General features: G+C 29.2%; 1 protein-coding gene across 5 annotated transcripts in view; it reads left to right on the top strand.

Annotated features, from left to right (window-relative positions):
• Nucleotides 1-20051, top strand: part of LOC129913098 (forkhead box protein O) — a 92637-nt gene that overhangs the window by 61463 nt on the left and 11123 nt on the right. For all 5 annotated transcript variants that reach the window (XM_055991577.1, XM_055991575.1, XM_055991576.1 and 2 more), the window contains one exon: nucleotides 18106-18398. In XM_055991577.1, coding sequence (XP_055847552.1) covers nucleotides 18106-18398 — 293 coding nt within the window. The remainder of the gene's footprint in view (nucleotides 1-18105; nucleotides 18399-20051) is intronic.

The following is a 20051-nucleotide window of genomic DNA, read 5'->3' as shown; positions in this document are numbered from 1 at the left end:
AATATATTTTCTTAATATTCGTCGAATTGCTTACAAATTTGGGTATCTGACCATACCTACATTAGTTATTTCAACTACCTATACTATTGAACCTTATCTAAGGCCAAAAAGTCAAAACTGTAAGGGATTCGACGAATATTAAAAAAAATATTTAGTACATACATTTTGCATTTATTTTTTTTTAATACAGAAAATGTTTTATTTGTAATATAATTTTTTTGTAATGCAAAATGTAATGCAATAAAAATATTATTTTCAATAAAAATATAATTTTCAATGCAAATATTTTTCAGTTGCAATGACATTTTTTTTAAAGGAAATTTTTTTATTTGCAATAAATATTTTTTTTTTTAATGCAAATATTTTTCAGTTGCAATAAAATTTTTTTAATGCAATTTTTTTTCATTATGAATTTTTTTTACTTGCAATAAATGATTTTTTTTTTAATTTCAAATGCATTTTTACAACCCTGAATAATAATAACATAGCTTTTCTAAAAATAATAATAATGGCCTTCGGCGTAAGGCCATTTTAAACACTTTAATCACTATAAATATGGTTTTTACAAACTTGTAACAAAAATGACATACGTCTTGAGTCTTGTAGAAAATTTTCACAAATAAATAGAAACTTGTAACTTTTTTTTTTTGGTGAAACAGAAACCCACAAGAAACTTGAAAGCTCACAAATTTGTTACTTGTAAAATACAAGTTTTGGTGAAACAGAAAATGGATATTTTCACAAATTTAAAATTGTAGATTACAAGTACAATTTTGTGATCACAAGAAACTGGTGAAACAAAATTAATCGATTTTTTCACAAATATTGTGAAAATTACTTGTAATTACAAATTTGTAAGTTGGTGAAATAGGGCCCAGATAAAAACATTGAATTTTTCAATCAAGAATAATTTATTCTACAGAGTAACAAAAAAAAATTGTCAAATTTAAAAATATTTAAAATTAAACGTCATTTTTATTCATGATTGTTTTTGTTTTCTTGATTTCCACTGTATTTTTTTTCAAAATTCTTTCAAAACAGCTTTGACAACTGACACAATATTTTTATTGAGATTATTCCTTAGAATAATTTTATTCGTCTCTGAAAGAAGCAGATAGATTTATTCTTAGGAATAAGCTATATTTGCCTGATGAAAAATTGTTTTTTTCTCTATCCTTAGGAATAAGTACTAACTGACTGTTTAACTGACTATTGAAAAATTGGCCCTAAGTTATATATTTTTATAAAGCAAAGACATTTTCATCACACTTTTGTGTTTTTCAAGTGTCGAAAATGATTGCGTGAAAAAAAAACAGAAAATTTCGGTTAGAAAACATGTTTTTCATGCAGTTCATCGATGAAATTTTTCTAGGCATCATAGAGATATGATTAGAGCATCAAACTAAAGCTAAAGATGTAAGCTTTCCAACGATATACAATTTGTTTTAGGTTGTGATATAAAAAAATGGAAAAATGCAGTTCATCGATGAAATTTTGTTTGTTTTTCTAAGCATCTTACTGATGTCTTCCTCAACCATTTTACTATTTACTACTCAGCAACTTAAACAATAGGAGCGACCCCAATTATTTTGTAGTTTAGTCCAATTTAACGTCGGAAGATACTTTTTACCGTCGAAATAGTGTACATTTTTTTTTTTTTTAATTTCTTCAAGAAGTCCAAAAGTGCACTAATTAACATTTAAAGTTGTTGATGTATCTGATGTATTTCGCCGCCTTCATCTTTTAGTATTGAAAAGGATGACGTTATTGCTTCATCTTATTGAGATACACTGAAATTATTTCTCATTTATGTGAAGTTGGTACTCACTGATCACTCACTAAACAATTACCTTCTACCAGTTTTCTCTTCTAGAGCTGAGACTGCTATTGCAATTGCTGTTTTCAATCACTCTGCTCTTCCACAAAGTAGAGAACAGTTGTGATTGCTCTTCAATACAGCTGCTAGCTCACTGCTCAGGCCTGTTCTTTTTTTCTTATATAATGATTAACATGAAGAAGTGATTGAGTCAACAGTAAAAATGTTCTGTTCTCTTAAATATTTCACTGTTTAAATAATAATAAAGTCAACAGTAAAAATGTTCTGTTCTCTTAAATATTATTATATAATAATTATAATTTCACTGTTTCAATAATAATTATAATTATTATTGAAACAGTGAAATATTTAAGAGAACAGAACATTTTTACTGTTGACTCAATCACTTCTTTATGTAAATCATTATATAAGAAAAAAAGAACAGGCCTGAGCAGTGAGCCAGCAGATGTATTGAAGAGCAATCACAATGGTGATCTATCTAATAATCATTAGAACTGCTCTCTGTTCTTTGTAACTTCACTGCTCTCCATTCGAGAAGTTCTTATTTAAAACAAACGAAATAATTGGTCACTTTCTTTAATTTATTTTTTATTTGATATTTTCAATCATATTTCAATTCAGGAAGATATTTAAAGAGTAGTTTGCTGCGTTGATTGCTATTTGAAGCAGCTATTAAAAGCTGCTCTTTTTATATGCTCTTTATCACTTACCCAGTCCCTATTATACGTATCCCTTCTAATTGAATTTTTTATTCAATAAATTTGTTATATTAAAAAAAAACCTCACTTAATAATTCCATTGGTTACATGACAATCAACTGCATATAAGTAAATATAGTTTTACAATAAGGTTCAAATTCTAATTGAATCGCTTGTTGTTATTAATTTTTAATATGTTAAACAAACCAAGGCATGTACTTATATAATACGGGTGGCTGATGAAAGCCGCTACCAAAAAAAACTTTAATAACTTTTTTTCTACTTAGTGAATCTGGTTAATTTTTTTTTTATTTTACAGATTGGTTTTTAGATTTAACAAAAATGCATAATAGAAAATGGATAATGTTTTCGTAGAATTCCTACGAAAATTTTCCGATAAGCTCATATGCACGATTTTACCATTCCGTCAAAATCCCAAATCGCTTGCACTTACTGCATCCGACTTTTTCTTTTGAGTTTATTGTAAACAGGAAGGCCGCAAAGCAGAATCAACAAATTTGAATGAAAGAAAACAATCCAATCGAGAAATATTTGCATTTATTCCTGTCTCAAATCTTCAAAAAACAACTTTTTTTAAGGCACCCCACATGCATTAACGACCAGGGGAGGCATTTAAAATCCATTATTTTTAAAACTAATAAAGCTATATTTAATAAAATTGAATGCGCTTTAACATGAATAAAAGAAAAATAAATTTCATACACTGAACAAAAAGTTATTTGAATTTTTTAATGTAGCGATATTCATCAGCCACCCTGTATTTTAAATTCGTTACCATCCTCCTATTCTATACAATTTAATTAAATACTCAAACATAACTATCAATAAATTAATAGCGATAACTTATATTTATTATTGATTCAACAAATGACTCTCAATAAATACAAACACACTTAACAAAAAAGTTATTTCAACTATTCAATTGTCATATGTGTGCGATAAAAATCCATCTAATAAAACTATATAGAGAAAGAAGGAACAAGAAAAAAAATATAAAAACTTCATCAAGTTGTAAACTTAAGCGATCAACAATTCACCTCCACTTCAAAATACTGTCAGCGACTATAGTGGTGTTATAATAAACATAAACTTGGACAAAAAAGGAAACTCCTTCAGTTTGGTACTCAAACAAATAGTAATAAAAAAAAAGAAGAAAACATGAATGAGGATAAAATGGTCAATATTATATAAGTAAATGTGCACCCAAAAATAAACTTAAAAACTCCTTAAACAGACATTTCAGGCGACTTACACTAAGCGACACAAAAAATGAACATGAGCAATTTTTTTTCTGTTAAGTTTATCCAGGGTCAGTGTAGAATCGGATGTGAATACATGAATACCCTTAATATTTTAGTCTACTCACTATCAGGGTTGTAAAAAATCATTTTTTTAATGCATTTGTTTTCCATTATAAATTAAAAAAAAAAAATTTCATTACAAATAAAAATATTTTGTGTACAAAATTGTTTATTGCAAATAAAGCATTTTCTGCATTGAAAAAAAATAATGCGCGCATTAAATATTTTTTTTTTTAACATTCGTCGAATTTCTTACAATTAAAAAAATATTAATATTAAAAAAAATATTTATGTAATCCACTCATTTTGTATTGATTTTTTTTTATTTAGAAATTTTTTTATTTTTTTATTATATTTAACGCAAAATATTTTAATTTGCAATACCTAATAATTTTATTTTCAATGCAAACATTTCTTCTGTTGCAATAACTTTTTGTAATTTTTTTTTTAATTGCAATAAATAGTTTTGTTTAATAAAAATATTTTTCAGTTGCAATTAAAATTTTTTTAATGGTAGTTAATTTGCAAAATTACATATTTTTCCAAATTACAAATGGTTCAAATTGAATGACGCTGAGTTTACATTCTATTGAAGATTTTTATAGTAGTAAGTTAAAAGTTCAGTCTAGTTTTGGGAAGGAGTTTGTATTGAGTGTAGAGTTATAGTGACCAAAGCGTTTGAAAAGTATAAACTTATCTGGCATCGAAATAAAATGAATAACCGAATAAAAGTCTTTCTTAAAGGACATAATAAAAACTGTGGTGGTAGAGGCGAGGGAGAATGTTGTAACTTCGTCGCTTTGAAGACAGTTTGAATTTTTTTTCAGCTTTTATTAGTTTCTTCTAAAGATCAAGAGTGGATGGTGTATTTGTATATAATAATTCAACTCAATAGCGATAATAAAAGCATCAATGGTCATTGAATATCTAATTTTTTTTTTACTTCTTTCATTTCACAACTTGTAATATATTAAGATATACACGAGAGAGGAAACTTAAGAGATAATAGAAGAAGTTTGGTAGTAGGAGGAAAGTGTGGCAAAAGCTATACATGGCATCAGGCATATCCTTTTTTTTGTTGCTTTGTTAAAAGAACTCTTCATCTTTTTTGTACCTATATCCTCTTCTGTGTTTATAGTCCATTTTAAGTGGACGAGACGCCAAGAAAATATATAGGAACATGAAAGCCAAAAAGAAGACTTTCTACTAGAATGAACTTGAGGAATTTTTTGTTTCATTGGGCTTGTTTTTAGGAGGACAATATTTCGTATGCATAATTGTCATTGAATTTAATTTGACAAAAAACAAATATTCAAGCCTTATTGAATTTTGAAATTTGTACTTTGATTTATTTTGTAAAAGATAAGCCAAATATAAAATTAAATGACTATAGTGTTTGACGATTGGGCTCAGTGGATTGTGTTTTATGGTTATTTTTTAAAAGTAAAATCCAAAAATTGGTTATATTTTTTTGTAATGATAAAACATTGAATATTTTATCCTTTTCAAATCTTGCGACCTATGATTTGGAAGTATTTTTTTATGAAAAATCCAACGAGACTAAAATCATTATTATCCGACAACCATAACGAAAGTTCAGCCTCTTTTCATTCTACAATCTTGTGATGTGATGACATACATATTTCTGCAGTCTTGAGAACCAAGAACTAAAATTGTCCAAACAAATCGAATAATTTTGAGTTGGTGACTTCTGTAACGCAATTCTTTTGCGATCCGAATCGTCAACCCGAATTTTTTTTTACGATAAAAACTATCTACATAAAAGATTACCTTTTCGAACTAAAATTCAAAAGTATTCATATTTCACTAGGCATAGTAATCAGATGTTATCATACTTTTGCGCAATCAAACCCTAATCATCTAGAAAGTTTGGGAAGTTTTTGCAATCTGTTTTGGGATTTTTTATTTGACACAATCATCACTATAAAGCAGATGACGTCAGTGAAATTAGAGGCTTGAGTTTGTAACTGTTATATAAGTACATAGTTATTTGTAATATGAAAATACAAAAAAATAGTTAATCTATATCAAACTTAAGATTGACCTTATTTACATTATGAAACGTCAATGTGAAAAAAAAACTATTGCTTATGAGAATGATAAGAAACAGTATTCATATAATCAGCCACGAGCTGTTGTTATATAGATTCTAATATTCAAGTGGTGTTGGCTTTAAGTACTTTGAGATAACGTTTAATGTGTTTTTCCTCCTTTTTTTTTACTAAGGACACATGTATTGCTTTTGAAAAAAAAAGATTAATACTCAATAACTAATAGAAGGTAAGTAGAATCCTTGAGGTTTTCATTTAATTGAATTTTTCAATGTTGTGTGCTAAGTGGGTAAGTTAATATCTAATTATTTTTTAAATAAGCAGTTTTAAATAAAAACAGCATAGAAAAAAACAGAATAGCAACTTCTTGTGAAGAACTATAATCTAGTGACTTGACACTGACAAAATTTTTTGAAACGATGTAAACTTTTGGGGCTTATTACAGAATTTTTAATTTTTAAAAAATTATTTTTTAAAGTCTCTTTATTCTTGGTTTCTATCCCAAGTGTACTGTAATTATCAAATTTTATGAGGGTGGTCCAGTCAAAAAACACCCTTTAAACCTTTATTCTTTAAAAGCATATTCAAGAATGTGCTTTTTTCCAGTACACCTAAACAATTTCACATGGGTACACGAAAAAATAAGAAAAAAAAAGAACTTCAAAAGCTTCATTATTCAATGCTACCAACTTCTCAATTATTTTGCTTAAATATTTTTTATCTATTTGATGAAACAAAAAAATCAATGAAAATTTGAATCACTTTTTGAAAGAATAAAATCTTTTTTTTTTAACGAAACAATTAATTTACGCTCCAAAGAAACAAAAAAAAATAAACTTTTTCAATAATTCTGGCGCCATCAGTTGAAAGTAATAAAATATCAAGAAACGTTCAACTATTTAGCATTGGAAATGGAAAAAGTTTCTTTTTTCTTTCTTTTATCCTACCTATATAAGAACTTATTGACAACTCAATTGTTCAATCGAACGAATTAATTCAAATATTAATCCCTTTTGATTTTCAATCATGAAAAAAGTTACAAAAAGTTATAGAATAGATGCGAAGGGGATAGGTAAATTCATACCAAGGTAGGTTTTGAAGGTTTTTGAAAAGTTGAAATGCTTAAATTTCTTTGTTCAATTTTAATTTATAAATTAAGTATAAGGAAAAAATAAAGACAACCTTAACTATTTTTTCAAATTATTTAAGTAATTAAATAAAAAAAAATTATATATCTTATGAAGCTTTAGTGGAAGGTCAAAGTTAATCCAACTAACAACTAAAGAAATGCACTGTTTTGTTTTTTTTTGTTAATAAATCAAACCTCTGGACTACTAAATCCAAGAAATTGTGTAAAACACTTTAATTTAACCACAACTTGATAGAGTGATAAAAAAAGTCATAAAACAGTTTTCATTTATTTCTTATTTTTATAGGTTAGTTTTTTTATATTAAAAAAGTGCTGATTTTACAAAGACTTCCTTGCTTTTGAAAATAAATACCTATTCTAAGGTAGAATTCCTGTCAATCAAATTACTTATAGTCAAAAAGTTCTTTTAAGAGTTCTTTTAGTTTCGAAAGACAAGAGACAAATATCCATAAAAAAGAGTGTTTGAAATAAAAAAAAAACTATTTTACTACAAGGTTGACTATAAAAAATTGTATATGCAATGAGTTAGATTCCTTTTAAAGTCAGAAATGCAGATAATGGTTAAACTCTTAAAATTAATTAAAATTAATGTAGGTACCTATGATTTCTTAATATTGCAGTTTTAAGGTCATAAGAATTAAGATTAATTTATCAAATTATGGTTAATACAAATTGTTAAATTTTGTACCGCTCACCATTGAAAAATAAAATAATATAGAAGTGACACCAGCTTTGAATGAGGTATGGTGCTATAGTCACTTTACTATGTATTCGATAGCCAAAATTTTCCATAAAAGGAGGTTTCGGTTACTAAGCAAAAAAAGTATGAAAAGAATGTTATTTATGTATTGTTTATTTGTATCGGTTTTGCATTAGGTTTGTATTAGGTTTGCATTTGTTATATTTTTGTCTTCGAAATATTTTAAAAATAAGCAGTAATTTTGAAAATTTGATTCCTATTCAAAAAGATTTCTGTTCATTTAGTAACACTGACGACAAAAAGATAAGCATATTGTTCAATTACTATGTGCAAGTGCTTATTTAATATCGTTAAGCATCCAGGCCAATTCCCTACTAACAATTTTGCTTCTATAAGGCTTTACAGAAGCAACAATTGCATCTGTAAAGCTTTATAACACCAAAATTGTTTGTCGGGTTTAATAATTCACCTAAATTCACCTTATTCTCTACTAACAATTTTGCTTTTATAATGCTTTACAGAAGCAACAATTGCATCTATAAAGTTTATAGAACCAAAATTGTTTTGTCGGTTTTGCACGTTGTCCAAGTGCACTGTGATGTATACGTGCTATTTTTTTATGTACCATTTTTAAGAAATTTTAAAAACTTAAACTTAAGTACAATAGCGTTTTTTGTTTGAAATACATATGTATCGTATAAATGACCAAATAAAATTAACCGGATTCCACCTTAAATTAAACGGATTTGTGCATGTTTTTTTTTGCTTTTTAAGGTGACAAATCGCATTAATTTCTTGAATGCGCAAATAAGATTATTTTTATTTGGAAACATTTTAATAAACACAAAGAACTGGCATACACTGGGGAACCTACAACTCTTGCACTGATGGAAAAACAACTTAAAACCAACGAAAATCACGTTGATTCAAATATTTTTCGTAATGATTTTGCGTTGAAGACGAAAATTTTAAAAAATAAATAATCATTTTTAGCAAAAAAACAAAACCGACTTCCATGGATCAAAACTGGGTTTTATGGTTTTTAAAATAGTTCCTATGGCTACTAAAAGTGAGTTCCTATGGGAGCACACTGCAGCCACCAGCTTTCTAATACAAAAAGAATTATCAAAATTGGTCCACTCAGTCCAAAGTTATGCGGTAACAAACATAAAAAAAAAAAAAAAAAAATAAAAATAAAAAAATGAAGTTCACATTAAATTTAACTGAGTTTAAGGGGTAATATCACCTTGTAAACCACGAAATCGAGCGTCATTTTCATTAGCGTATAAAACAAAGAAGAAATATTATTTTCTTTTGGTGTTTGTTTAGTTTAATTAAGTATATTAATAGGTAACAGAATAGGCTAATGTAAAATTTTTTAATGATGTGAAATTTTTTAAATGGCGGTGTAGTCCAGGATGATAGTAAAATCCTGTGCTCCCATCGGGCGACCAACTAACTCCTACAGTTTTTAACCGATTGGGCTGAAATTTTGTGTGGAGCTTGAAAATACTATTCTCTAGTGAAGTACGTAGGATTTTTTTGAAATATTGAAATTTAACGATTTTATGGTCTTTTTTCAACGAATTTTGTTTTTTGGAATGAAATAATTTTTTTCAAACTAATGCCATTTCTTTAAAAATTAATATTTCAAAAAAATCCTACGTACTTCACTAGAGAATAGTATTTTTAAGCTCCACACAAAATTTCAGCCCAATCGGTTAAAAACTGTAGGAGTTAGTTGGTCGCCCGATGGGAGCACAGGATTTTACTATCATCCTGGACTACACCGCCATTTAAAAAATTTCACATCATTAAAAAATTTTACATTAGCCTATTCTGTTACCTATTAATATACTTAATTAAACTAAACAAACACCAAAAGAAAATAATATTTCTTCTTTGTTTTATACGGTGATGAATATGCCGCTCGATTTCATGGTTTACAAGGTGATATTACCCCTTAAGTGAAATCACCCTATTTAGGTGGTGAAATTTAATGTGCGCATTATCTTATTTTAAGGTGCCCTATTTTTCTCCGTCTGGTATAAAAAAATAACAAAATTGGACCTGCAATACTACCTTGTGGTGCCTCGGTACGGGGAATTCTGATTTATATATCTTTAAAAATTAGCATAGAATCTTTTAAGGAGGACTTGTTTTCATTAAAATTTGAGGTCTTCTTGCTATTATTCAATTGTTGCTGTTTTATTTAAGAACTTCAAGAATGAAAACCTTTTTTTTTGTCATTTCAAAACGTTAGTCATGAGCTATAAAATTCTTACCATCAAACACATGTATGTACATAAGACATTGAATCATATGTCAAACCTACATCTTCTCCTTACAATATTTAGTTTCAATGAATTAGACCTACACAAATAAAAACGATATGTCCTTAGACACAAAGACTTTAATTGGACATAAATAAATGAAGAGTCAATTCGATTGCCATTAATTTGCAATTTATTCTCAAACCAATACAAAACTAATCGAAGTTGAAATAGATATAGTCTCTGGTTCTAGCTAGACAGTCAGTAGTTTACAGAGAATATAACAGCCCATTCAATTATCCTTGCTACTTCCATAATGTTCTACAATCAGGATTGAACGCATCAATTTACACAAATTTATATCACTTGCTCATTTGCTATGTTGGCAAATTTTCTGTGTGTGATTTTTTTTGCTTTGAGCTCCTTATTTGCTACAGAAACTATAGCTGGAAGGAAGGTATCCTTTTTTCTTTGCTACTGAAAAATGTCAATTCTTGTTATCATAGTAAATAGACTATACAATGAACATGTACGATAAACACTGGCTGGCGGCAGCGATAAACTCGATTTGATATTCGCTATTTCAAATTCAGTTTTCAACATTTCTTAGCAAAACGAGCAGAGTACCTTAACACATTTTTTTTTCTACTATGATGAGGTTAGCATTCTTTTAGGAAGATGATCTTAATTTAAAAAAAAAAGTAATTTTTACCTTTGGTGTAGGTAAGGTACTTTTATTCATGAAGACTCTCAGAACTCTCATTGAGGCTCTTCAACCCCATCCCATTTGTCTAAGGAACACATATGACAATTTCATACTTCATATTGGGTATATGAGAAGCAGTGTGTTCCAATGCGACACAAAACCGACGACAAGACACCGTCTTCGAAGTCGTTAGAGCCCCACCATCATCGCCAAGTTGGCGCCATTTATCACGGATACCCAATATACACTCGTAAAAAAAGGATACACACGCGGGTTTTTGAACCACCACACAACACAAGAAGAAAAATCTTAGTTGACTTTTCCTGGCGTCTGCTTGAATAGCTCGTTGAAGGTATATTCTTTCACGATATTACCATCACCACCACCCGCATCCTCACTCCACCTTCCACAACTTTGCCAGCGTGACATTGAACTGTAAAAAAAAATATGACTTTGCAAAGGAAGGATATGGAAGAAGAAAAAAATGAAAATTATTACACATATCCCGTAGTGATGATACAAGATAAAGAAGCAGTTCACTTAGATAAGTTGATATGACGAAGGGGGTGAATGAATATATTCACGTTGGTAAGTTGGACCATGAGATGACATCATCCTTATTCCACCATTATAGCTCAACGAAGAGCACCCTTTTCGGCACAAATCTGTATGACATTTTTTTAACCCCTTTAGAAAACTGCTGCGGTGGAATTCAAATCAATTACTTTATTTTATTTGCAGGGTTTTTAGGGTTGCCATTAAAAAAAATTCACAAAAATTCAGTTTAAAAAAGGAAATCCCCGGGTTGCAATGATTTATTGACTATTGACTATTGAGTATGAGTTTTTCTTTTTATCAAAACAATTGTAACTACCTTTTTTTTCAAATGAATGTTTGCAAATATTTGAAAAAATTATATCCAACCAAGTTGAACTACCGAGTGTATCACAAAATTACCTACAAAAACTTGTCATTTTGCAGAAGAAAACTTATCACTTTGCAAATTTAAGTTTTACGAAAGGTTTCTTTTTTACAAAAAATAATAGAGTAATTTTGTTTAATGAAACGAAAAGATCCTTCAAATACTTTACAATTTAACAAAACTTATCACTTTGCAGAAGAGAACTTATCATTTTTGCAAATTTAAGTTTTACGAAAAGTTTTTTACAAAGAATAAAAGAGTAATTTTTTTTTAATAAAACGAAAAGAACCTTCAAGTACTTTGCAATTTAACAAAACTTATCACTTTTCAGAAGAGAACTTATCACTTTGCAAATTTGAATTTCATAAAAGGTTTTAACAAAGAATAATAAAGTTAATTTTTTTAATTTTTTTAATGAAACGAAAACAACCTTCAAATACTTTGTAATTTAACAAATACTTATGTATCACTTTGCAGAAGAGAAGTTATTACTTTGCAAATTTAAGTTTGATGAAAGGCTTCTTAAGAAGAATAAAAGAGTTAATTTGCTTAATGAAATGAAAAGAATTTGCAAATACATACTTTGCAATACCTTGTAAACTGACACTCTGCAGAAGAGAACTTATCACTTTGCAAATTTAAATTTGATGAAAGGTTTTTAACAAATACTTTGCAATTTAACAATACACTTATCACTTTGCAGAAGCGAACTTATCACTTTTCAAATTAAGGTTTGATGAAAGGTATTTTGCAAAGAGTTAAACTTTTCAATAATTTCCAAAAAATTTAGAAATACACTGCCGCTCATCTGAATTGGTTCACTTTTTAGTTCATTTTACATTTGGCCTGTCTTGGTATTTAATGCAATGGCACATCTTTTTTATGTACGTAACGAGAGAACATCTTTATGCGCTTAGTTTAGGAGAAAAAAAATTGTCTTGGGGCCTACCGTTCTTCTCACACGGTAGCTAGACCAAATCTAGTCATAAAATCAAGCATATTTTTTGGCTCATCTGAATAGGTTCAAAAGCAAAAATGTTAATAAATGATGAGTTGCATGGGTCTGTTGGACTCAAAATTGTGTATGTCAATAAATCTGATTGTGTATAACCTGTAAGGATGAAAACGGGTCGTGAAAAATCTTTAGGCGCGGAAAAAATGTGGAAAATAAAAGAAGAATTTGAATTAGACTGAAACCAACGATGCATTGGGACAAGAACAAACACAAGTTAAAATTTAGTAAGCAGTTATTTGCGCAATATCCAAGGGTATAGAAACAACATTAAAAGTCGATGTAACTCAGTCACAACATGGGCCGATAGATGTGCAATGATCAGAATAGCATGACTTCGAGCTAAAAATTAAGCTGAAAACCGGTATAAAATGCAGTTTAACGACGGCAAAACGGGTTGTCAGAAGTGGTAAACATTTGAGGAGAACAAAACCTCGCAAAAATTATCACTTTACAAACCACGAACAGAAACTCACCTCCAATAGTAAAAAAAACTCTGTTTGAAATTGCAGATAAAAATTTTTGTATGAGGAAATAGCAAATTCGACTTTCACGACAATTTTTTTTTTATTGGAGGTGAGTTTCTGTTCGTGGTTTGTAAAGTGATAATTTTTGCGAGGTTTTGTTCTCCTCAAATGTTTACCACTTCTGACAACCCGTTTTGCCGTCGTTAAACTGCATTTTATACCGGTTTTCAGCTTAATTTTTAGCTCGAAGTCATGCTATTCTGATCATTGCACATCTATCGGCCCATGTTGTGACTGAGTTACATCGACTTTTAATGTTGTTTCTATACCCTTGGATATTGCGCAAATAACTGCTTACTAAATTTTAACTTGTGTTTGTTCTTGTCCCAATGCATCGTTGGTTTCAGTCTAATTCAAATTCTTCTTTTATTTTCCACATTTTTTCCGCGCCTAAAGATTTTTCACGACCCGTTTTCATCCTTACAGGTTATACACAATCAGATTTATTGACATACACAATTTTGAGTCCAACAGACCCATGCAACTCATCATTTATTAACATTTTTGCTTTTGAACCTATTCAGATGAGCCAAAAAATATGCTTGATTTTATGACTAGATTTGGTCTAGCTACCGTGTGAGAAGAACGGTAGGCCCCAAGACAATTTTTTTTCTCCTAAACTAAGCGCATAAAGATGTTCTCTCGTTACATACATAAAAAAGATGTGCCATTGCATTAAATACCAAGACAGGCCAAATGTAAAATGAACTAAAATGTGAACCTATTCAGATGAGCGGCAGTGTATGTAAAGAAAAAGTGAAAAATAATAGCAAAAATAAAAAAGAAAAGTGCAACAAGTGAAACTGATAACCAGCTCAAACAACAAGAACCTGATATTTATAATATCTCATAAAATCTGTCGCTATTTCGTCACAGAAAACACAGCAATTTTGTTAGAGTTTTTGGATCACACTACATTTAAAATTACACGCTGCAACCCTTTTTCTATGAATTTTGTCATTGTAATGCAAAGCTAAAAAGAATTTTCGCAATAAATCTGCTGATAGTTTACATTTATGCAAAAAACTCACACACAACACAACCACTTAAGGTAAAGTGGAATCTCAGTTCCAATTTATCTAAGTTACAGCCCGAGGGGCGCAATTCAAGTTCCTAGACAAAAATTGTTTCCCTTTTTGCTTTTGAATTCCAACGAATGCTTTATATTGATCTAATTTATTATTAAGAATCAGCATGAATAGACAATATCCCATTCATTAGCCCAGTGACATACATTATACATTTTTTGTATAAATCATTTCAGATTTTGTATTTTACTTTTATTTTTTTTTAGTTGAATATAAGAAGAACATTCCATCGGAGAGCTTATTAAATATCATAAGCTCCAATAATTCTTAGAATGACCATTCCATTAAGTTTTCTGCATGAGCAAGTATTGTGTAATGCATATTACTTACGCGTCCCAGGACTTCTTCACAAAGATATTATATGTTATGTTGAAAGGAAAACATCAACAAGTGAAAGACAGATTGATGGACCTAATTTCTATAATATATCACATTTCCTATGAAATTATAAGTGTATAATGTTTCCCGGCCATCTTATATAGCTTGTGTAAGTCGTATAACTCATAGAGGGGAAAATTATCACCAAGGTGATGTTATAATTGGCATCGATGGGAACAATAATGTTCCACTTCGATAACAAGAAAACGGATTGGCGTTAATGTAGCTAATTGCTATCATTGCCTGCAGCTGCAATCAGTTGGCGTTAAAAACATATTCAAAGCTGATTAATTATATAAATTCAAATAATTTGACTGAAAATTTGATGTTTAGACTAAAATTCCTATATTGTTGATCAAGAATCAAGTCAAATGCAAATATTCATAAGGACGCAAGGAATATTAGTTAAGTTTTTGAAACATACAATTTTTATATAATTTTTTGCAAACAATTAGTTTTTCATATTTGAAAGTGTCTATTAGTAGAAAGCAAAAGTTAGCAAAAAGAAAATAACTATTATCAAACTAAAGTGCTTGTGAAGAAATATTCACAAAATCACTGGTGGGACCAACTTTTTTTAACCAAATTTTGGACGAGAAAGTTTAAGATAGTGCAGTTTTTTCAATTATGATTAATTTTTTTTTTAATTACCATTTTGCTTGCGATATAGGGACTACCTATATATCAAGTTATGCATTCGTATAAAAAAAGGTGAGATTTAGTTTTCTCAAAAACGGCTCCAACATTTAATGAAACATTTTTGAAAAAAATAACTTTTGGATTAAAAATAAAATTGAACATTTGTTTTTGAAAAATCAAATTTTCTAGCAGTGAATTTTTTTTGAAATTTTGGTTTTAGATGTTGATTAGTGATATCTACAAAATGGCGTACTAATTTTATTTTGTAACCTTTTTCCAAAAATTAATTTATAAAAAATTAGTTTTTTTTTAAGAAACGTCTCAAACGATTTTGAAAAGTTTTTTTTTTCCAAAAATGCATCTTAATAGGTACATCGAATAAAATTGCATACACAAGTTTTAGAGAGACATTTGATTGTTTTATTGCTTTGAAAAACGAACGAACGAATTTTATGTTTTTTTTAAATTTTTGTTTGTTTTTTTACATCTCCCAAATTTCTATATAAAAAGTCTTAAAAATTTAAGTAACTTGAGCTCCTAGAGTAAGTTCGTGTAACCCAGTCGTGCATTTTATTTTTTTCTAAATGTGTTTTAAAATTATTAGTTATTTAACACCAAACAAAAACGTACCTGCTTTTATCAACTAAGAAAAAAGTATGTTACTCAAAAAGGCAAAAACTGAGATTTGAAAGTCAAACTTAGTAGATAAGAGTTTTTGGTGGTTCCCTAGAGTCCAAAGGGTCCAAAATTAAGGGCATTTGCCACACAACAAAAATTAAAACGTTTGCTTTTCTCAAAAAACGCTTTACGATTTTAACAACAATAATAAATGTACTGTGGCAAACAAGATCCTACTTTTGAAATAGGAAAAATATTTTTGGACCGTTTTCAACGGTATATGCCATAGAACCGTTTTCTTGATTTTTGACTTTCTAGTTTATGACGTAACATTTTTGAAAAAAAATGGGGTCGATGATTTTTTTTTTAAACTTTGTTGTTTTACGAACAAAACAAAAAATAGTATTTAGAGCAACTTTTAACATTCATAAGTGCAAGTATGTGGGACTCAGTCGTGCATTATTAAACTAAAGTTTGGTGTGCCAGTCTAAGAAATTATTAATTATAAAACATTAAACAAAATTTTAAATTTATACATACACATGCATTTCAAAAACAGGAACATAAATCCGAAATTAGTATTTAAAAATAATGCAAACTACATGCATTTAATTAGTCTATATTATGAATGATAATAAACTTCCTAATTCGCATTTGATTTAAATTCCTAGCAACACTACAAAAATGACGATATCATTTATGCCCTTGCTGTGCTGCCAACACGTTCATTCAACTAATTGAAGCATTCATTTTATTCGTTTTATAAAAAAAAAGAAAAGAATTTTCTATCTTAAAACGCAAATCATAAATTTTAACCTAGAAACAGACTATGACAACGCCATCAAACAATCAACGACACACAAAAAAAAATAGAAAAAAAGGAGCAAAAATTTTAATCACACCGTTAGTCATTTTGACAATCAGGGAGTTAATGACATCCTTTGGCTATCTCACATTTGCTATCTCTCTATGGAAGGAAAAATGTAGATATTTTTTTTTTATATTTGTTCATAATGAACAATGAATGTTTGTGTGTGTGTGTGTTTCACATAGATATTAAAATACTCAAACCCGATTAAGATTAAGTGTGTATATATTTTTTTTTTTGCTTTTTGCTTATTTCGAGTTACATCTGGTTTAGTTCACACGAGTTGAAGTTGATTCAACCTACAGCAGAAAAATCGCATTCAAAGAGTTTTCTGCTCTGTCCTTTGTGATTTTATATATTGTATGATACAAATCGCGTGGAAGACTCGCCACCTGATTTTTACTGCGCTTATATTTTTTTGAAGGTTTTAGTAGAGGTAGATAGATAGGATATACTTTTGCTTTGTTGGGGTATTGAATCTTCAAAGGTTAGGTATGTGGACTTGTGGTTGAACCTTTAAAAATTTTATTTTTTTTAATCAATTATTTCTAAAAATAGAAATAAAAATGCTTTCAGAGCACTAAAGTGTATACCAAACCAAGAGCCACCAACTTGGAACGACAAGATTTTACCAGGGAAACCTGTGATTATACCGGAGCAAACCGTGATTTTACCAGGGAAGTCTGTGATTTCAACATAGAAAACCGTGATTTTACCAGGGAAACCTGTCATTTTACCGGAGCAACCTGTGATTTTACCAGTGAAACCTGTGATTTTACCGGAGCAACCTGTGATTTTACCAGGGAAACCTTTGATTTTACTGGAGAAATCCGTGATTTTACCGGGGCAACCTGTGATTTAATCATAGCTATTCTCACCTTAAATGTTTAAAGTCAAAAACCTATTATTAATCAATCACTTCTTTAAAGAATTTTTCAATCAAGTTGAATATCACATTTCTCATTTATATTGAACTCAAATGATTCTCAAAGAATCGCATTTGAAAGAGAAACTTAAACTTTTTTCCAACCCTTAAAGCCTTTTCATTCATCAAATAGCCGATTACCTAAAAGTGCATTCAACTTTTAAGTCAGTAAAGTGCGACCTGTGATTCTGTTTTGTTTTATTTTTTTTTATTCTTCTTCAAGAAATTCTCGATACAAAAAAAGAAATCATTTCAATAAAAATGATAGGTACTTTTCTTATAGACAAACGACTTTGGAATCTTTTGAATGTATTTTATATTTACCAATCTTCTTATTCATCTTCATGTATTTTTTTTTTGTTCTTTTCAGAACTCAATCCGACATAATTTGTCACTGCACAATCGTTTTATGAGAGTTCAAAACGAGGGTACTGGCAAATCATCATGGTGGATGCTGAATCCCGATGCAAAGCCAGGAAAATCAGTACGTCGGAGAGCGGCATCAATGGAAACATCAAAGTATGAAAAACGAAGGGGACGTGCCAAAAAGCGCGTCGAAGCACTTCGGAATGCTGGTGCTACTGGTTTAAATGATGCTACCCCATCGCCCAGTAGTAGTGTTAGCGAAGGACTTGATCATTTTCCAGAGAGTCCTCTTCATAGGTAACTATTTAATTTACTTTGACATGCATACTTTTTCTTTTACTACCTATATACAATGTATTGGTTATAGTGGCAGTTTTTTTTGTTTTGGTTTTGTGAGAATAGTCTTTTGTTTTTAGATTTAGATTTTATTGTGTTTCTTTTTTCTTGGTTTAACTTTTTTCATGCTTGGAAGTAGAAATATAGTATTTTAGAGTATTTAATAAAGTAGTATATAGCTGCTGCAATTTGTTTAGTCTTAGAATTTAGAAATTTGAAATTCAAAGAGATGTTTAAAGGAAATATATTATTTGGCTTGGGAAAATGTCACCGAAAAACCGTTAAAGTTGAAATTAAATTTGTTGAATATACATAAGTTGCAATTTTTTGTTGGCCAAGTTAAAATTATAAACCACAAACTTAGAACTTTGTGTTGGCTCAATTTGACTCATAAAAATTTGTTCCAAGATTCTATTTTAGAAGTTCTTTACAAATGAATTGGCCACAAAAGTGCGCTTAGTTGAAGGCAGGAACTGGGTCAAAATAAAATTAAATGTTTCACAGATATTGAGAATGAAATTCAATCAGACTATTTCTATGATGTTAGGCAAGTTCCAAAAAGAGTAGTTGAGTCATAAAATAAAATCCCATAGCCACAGTGATGGAATAAAACAGTCCCAAGCCGTGACAATGCATAGAACACGGTAACTACAATTTTGGTAGTAGAATACAGATTGCCGTTGTAATTTTTTAATTCATTTTTATATCTTTGAAATAAGAACCTATGGAACTTTTTTTTTATGAAAAATTGTTCGTCAGATTTTGACCTATCCTTAATTAAATTCTGGCTACGGACCTGGAATCCGCGAAAGATTTTTTTAATCGAGTTAATTTTGTGACCCGAGCAAACGTGCACATTGCATTCTTATGACGGTGCAGGGTCATAAATGCATGGTCCACAGGTCCATAATGGACTCCACTCAGGTAGGTTTTAAGTCCACAAATCAATTATAGACTTAAAACCCACCCATGTCTGTCAAAAAACTTAAAAAAATTATTTGTTAAAAAAAAAACTAGAAAATATTAATTTGTAAGCAATGAGAAAATGGGCACGTTCAGGAATTATTAGAAACTAGATATTTAGGCAACTTAATTTTTTGAACGGAAATTTGAGTAAATTGAAATTAGTTTGGATATTTCATTTTTGTCAAATTTCGAAATTTACTTAAGAATTTTTTAGATCCCGTGGGGCAGACACCAAATTTCACTTCACTTAAATAAATAAATAATATTAATTATAACCGATAATGTACTTTTTACTCGTTTTTTTCACACAAATAGATTTAATTTTGCTAACATAATTCTATAATTTATAACAATCAGCTGCCATGTTGACAAAAAAAAACTTTCCTAAATTTTTAGGGAAAATTTTCTAGCCTAACTTTCCAGTCAGCTTCTAATAAAATTACCTAATTTTTAACAGTTGACCAATCAGAGAACAATTAATTACTTAATTATAGTCCCTACCGTTTCTGAACCTACCCAATGCTGAATTTTTTAAAGAATATTTGTTACTAGATTTTTAAAATTATTTGTAAAATTTTTTTTTTTTTTTTTGAAAATTTAAGAACAATTTTTCGAAAATCGTTTTTAAAACTTAATAAGTGCTTTTCA

This window comes from Episyrphus balteatus, chromosome 3 (assembly GCF_945859705.1).
Source record: "Episyrphus balteatus chromosome 3, idEpiBalt1.1, whole genome shotgun sequence".
NCBI classification, from domain to species: Eukaryota; Metazoa; Arthropoda; class Insecta; order Diptera; family Syrphidae; genus Episyrphus; species Episyrphus balteatus.
Note: the sequence above shows the minus strand (reverse complement) of the source record. Positions and strands in the feature narration are given on the sequence as shown.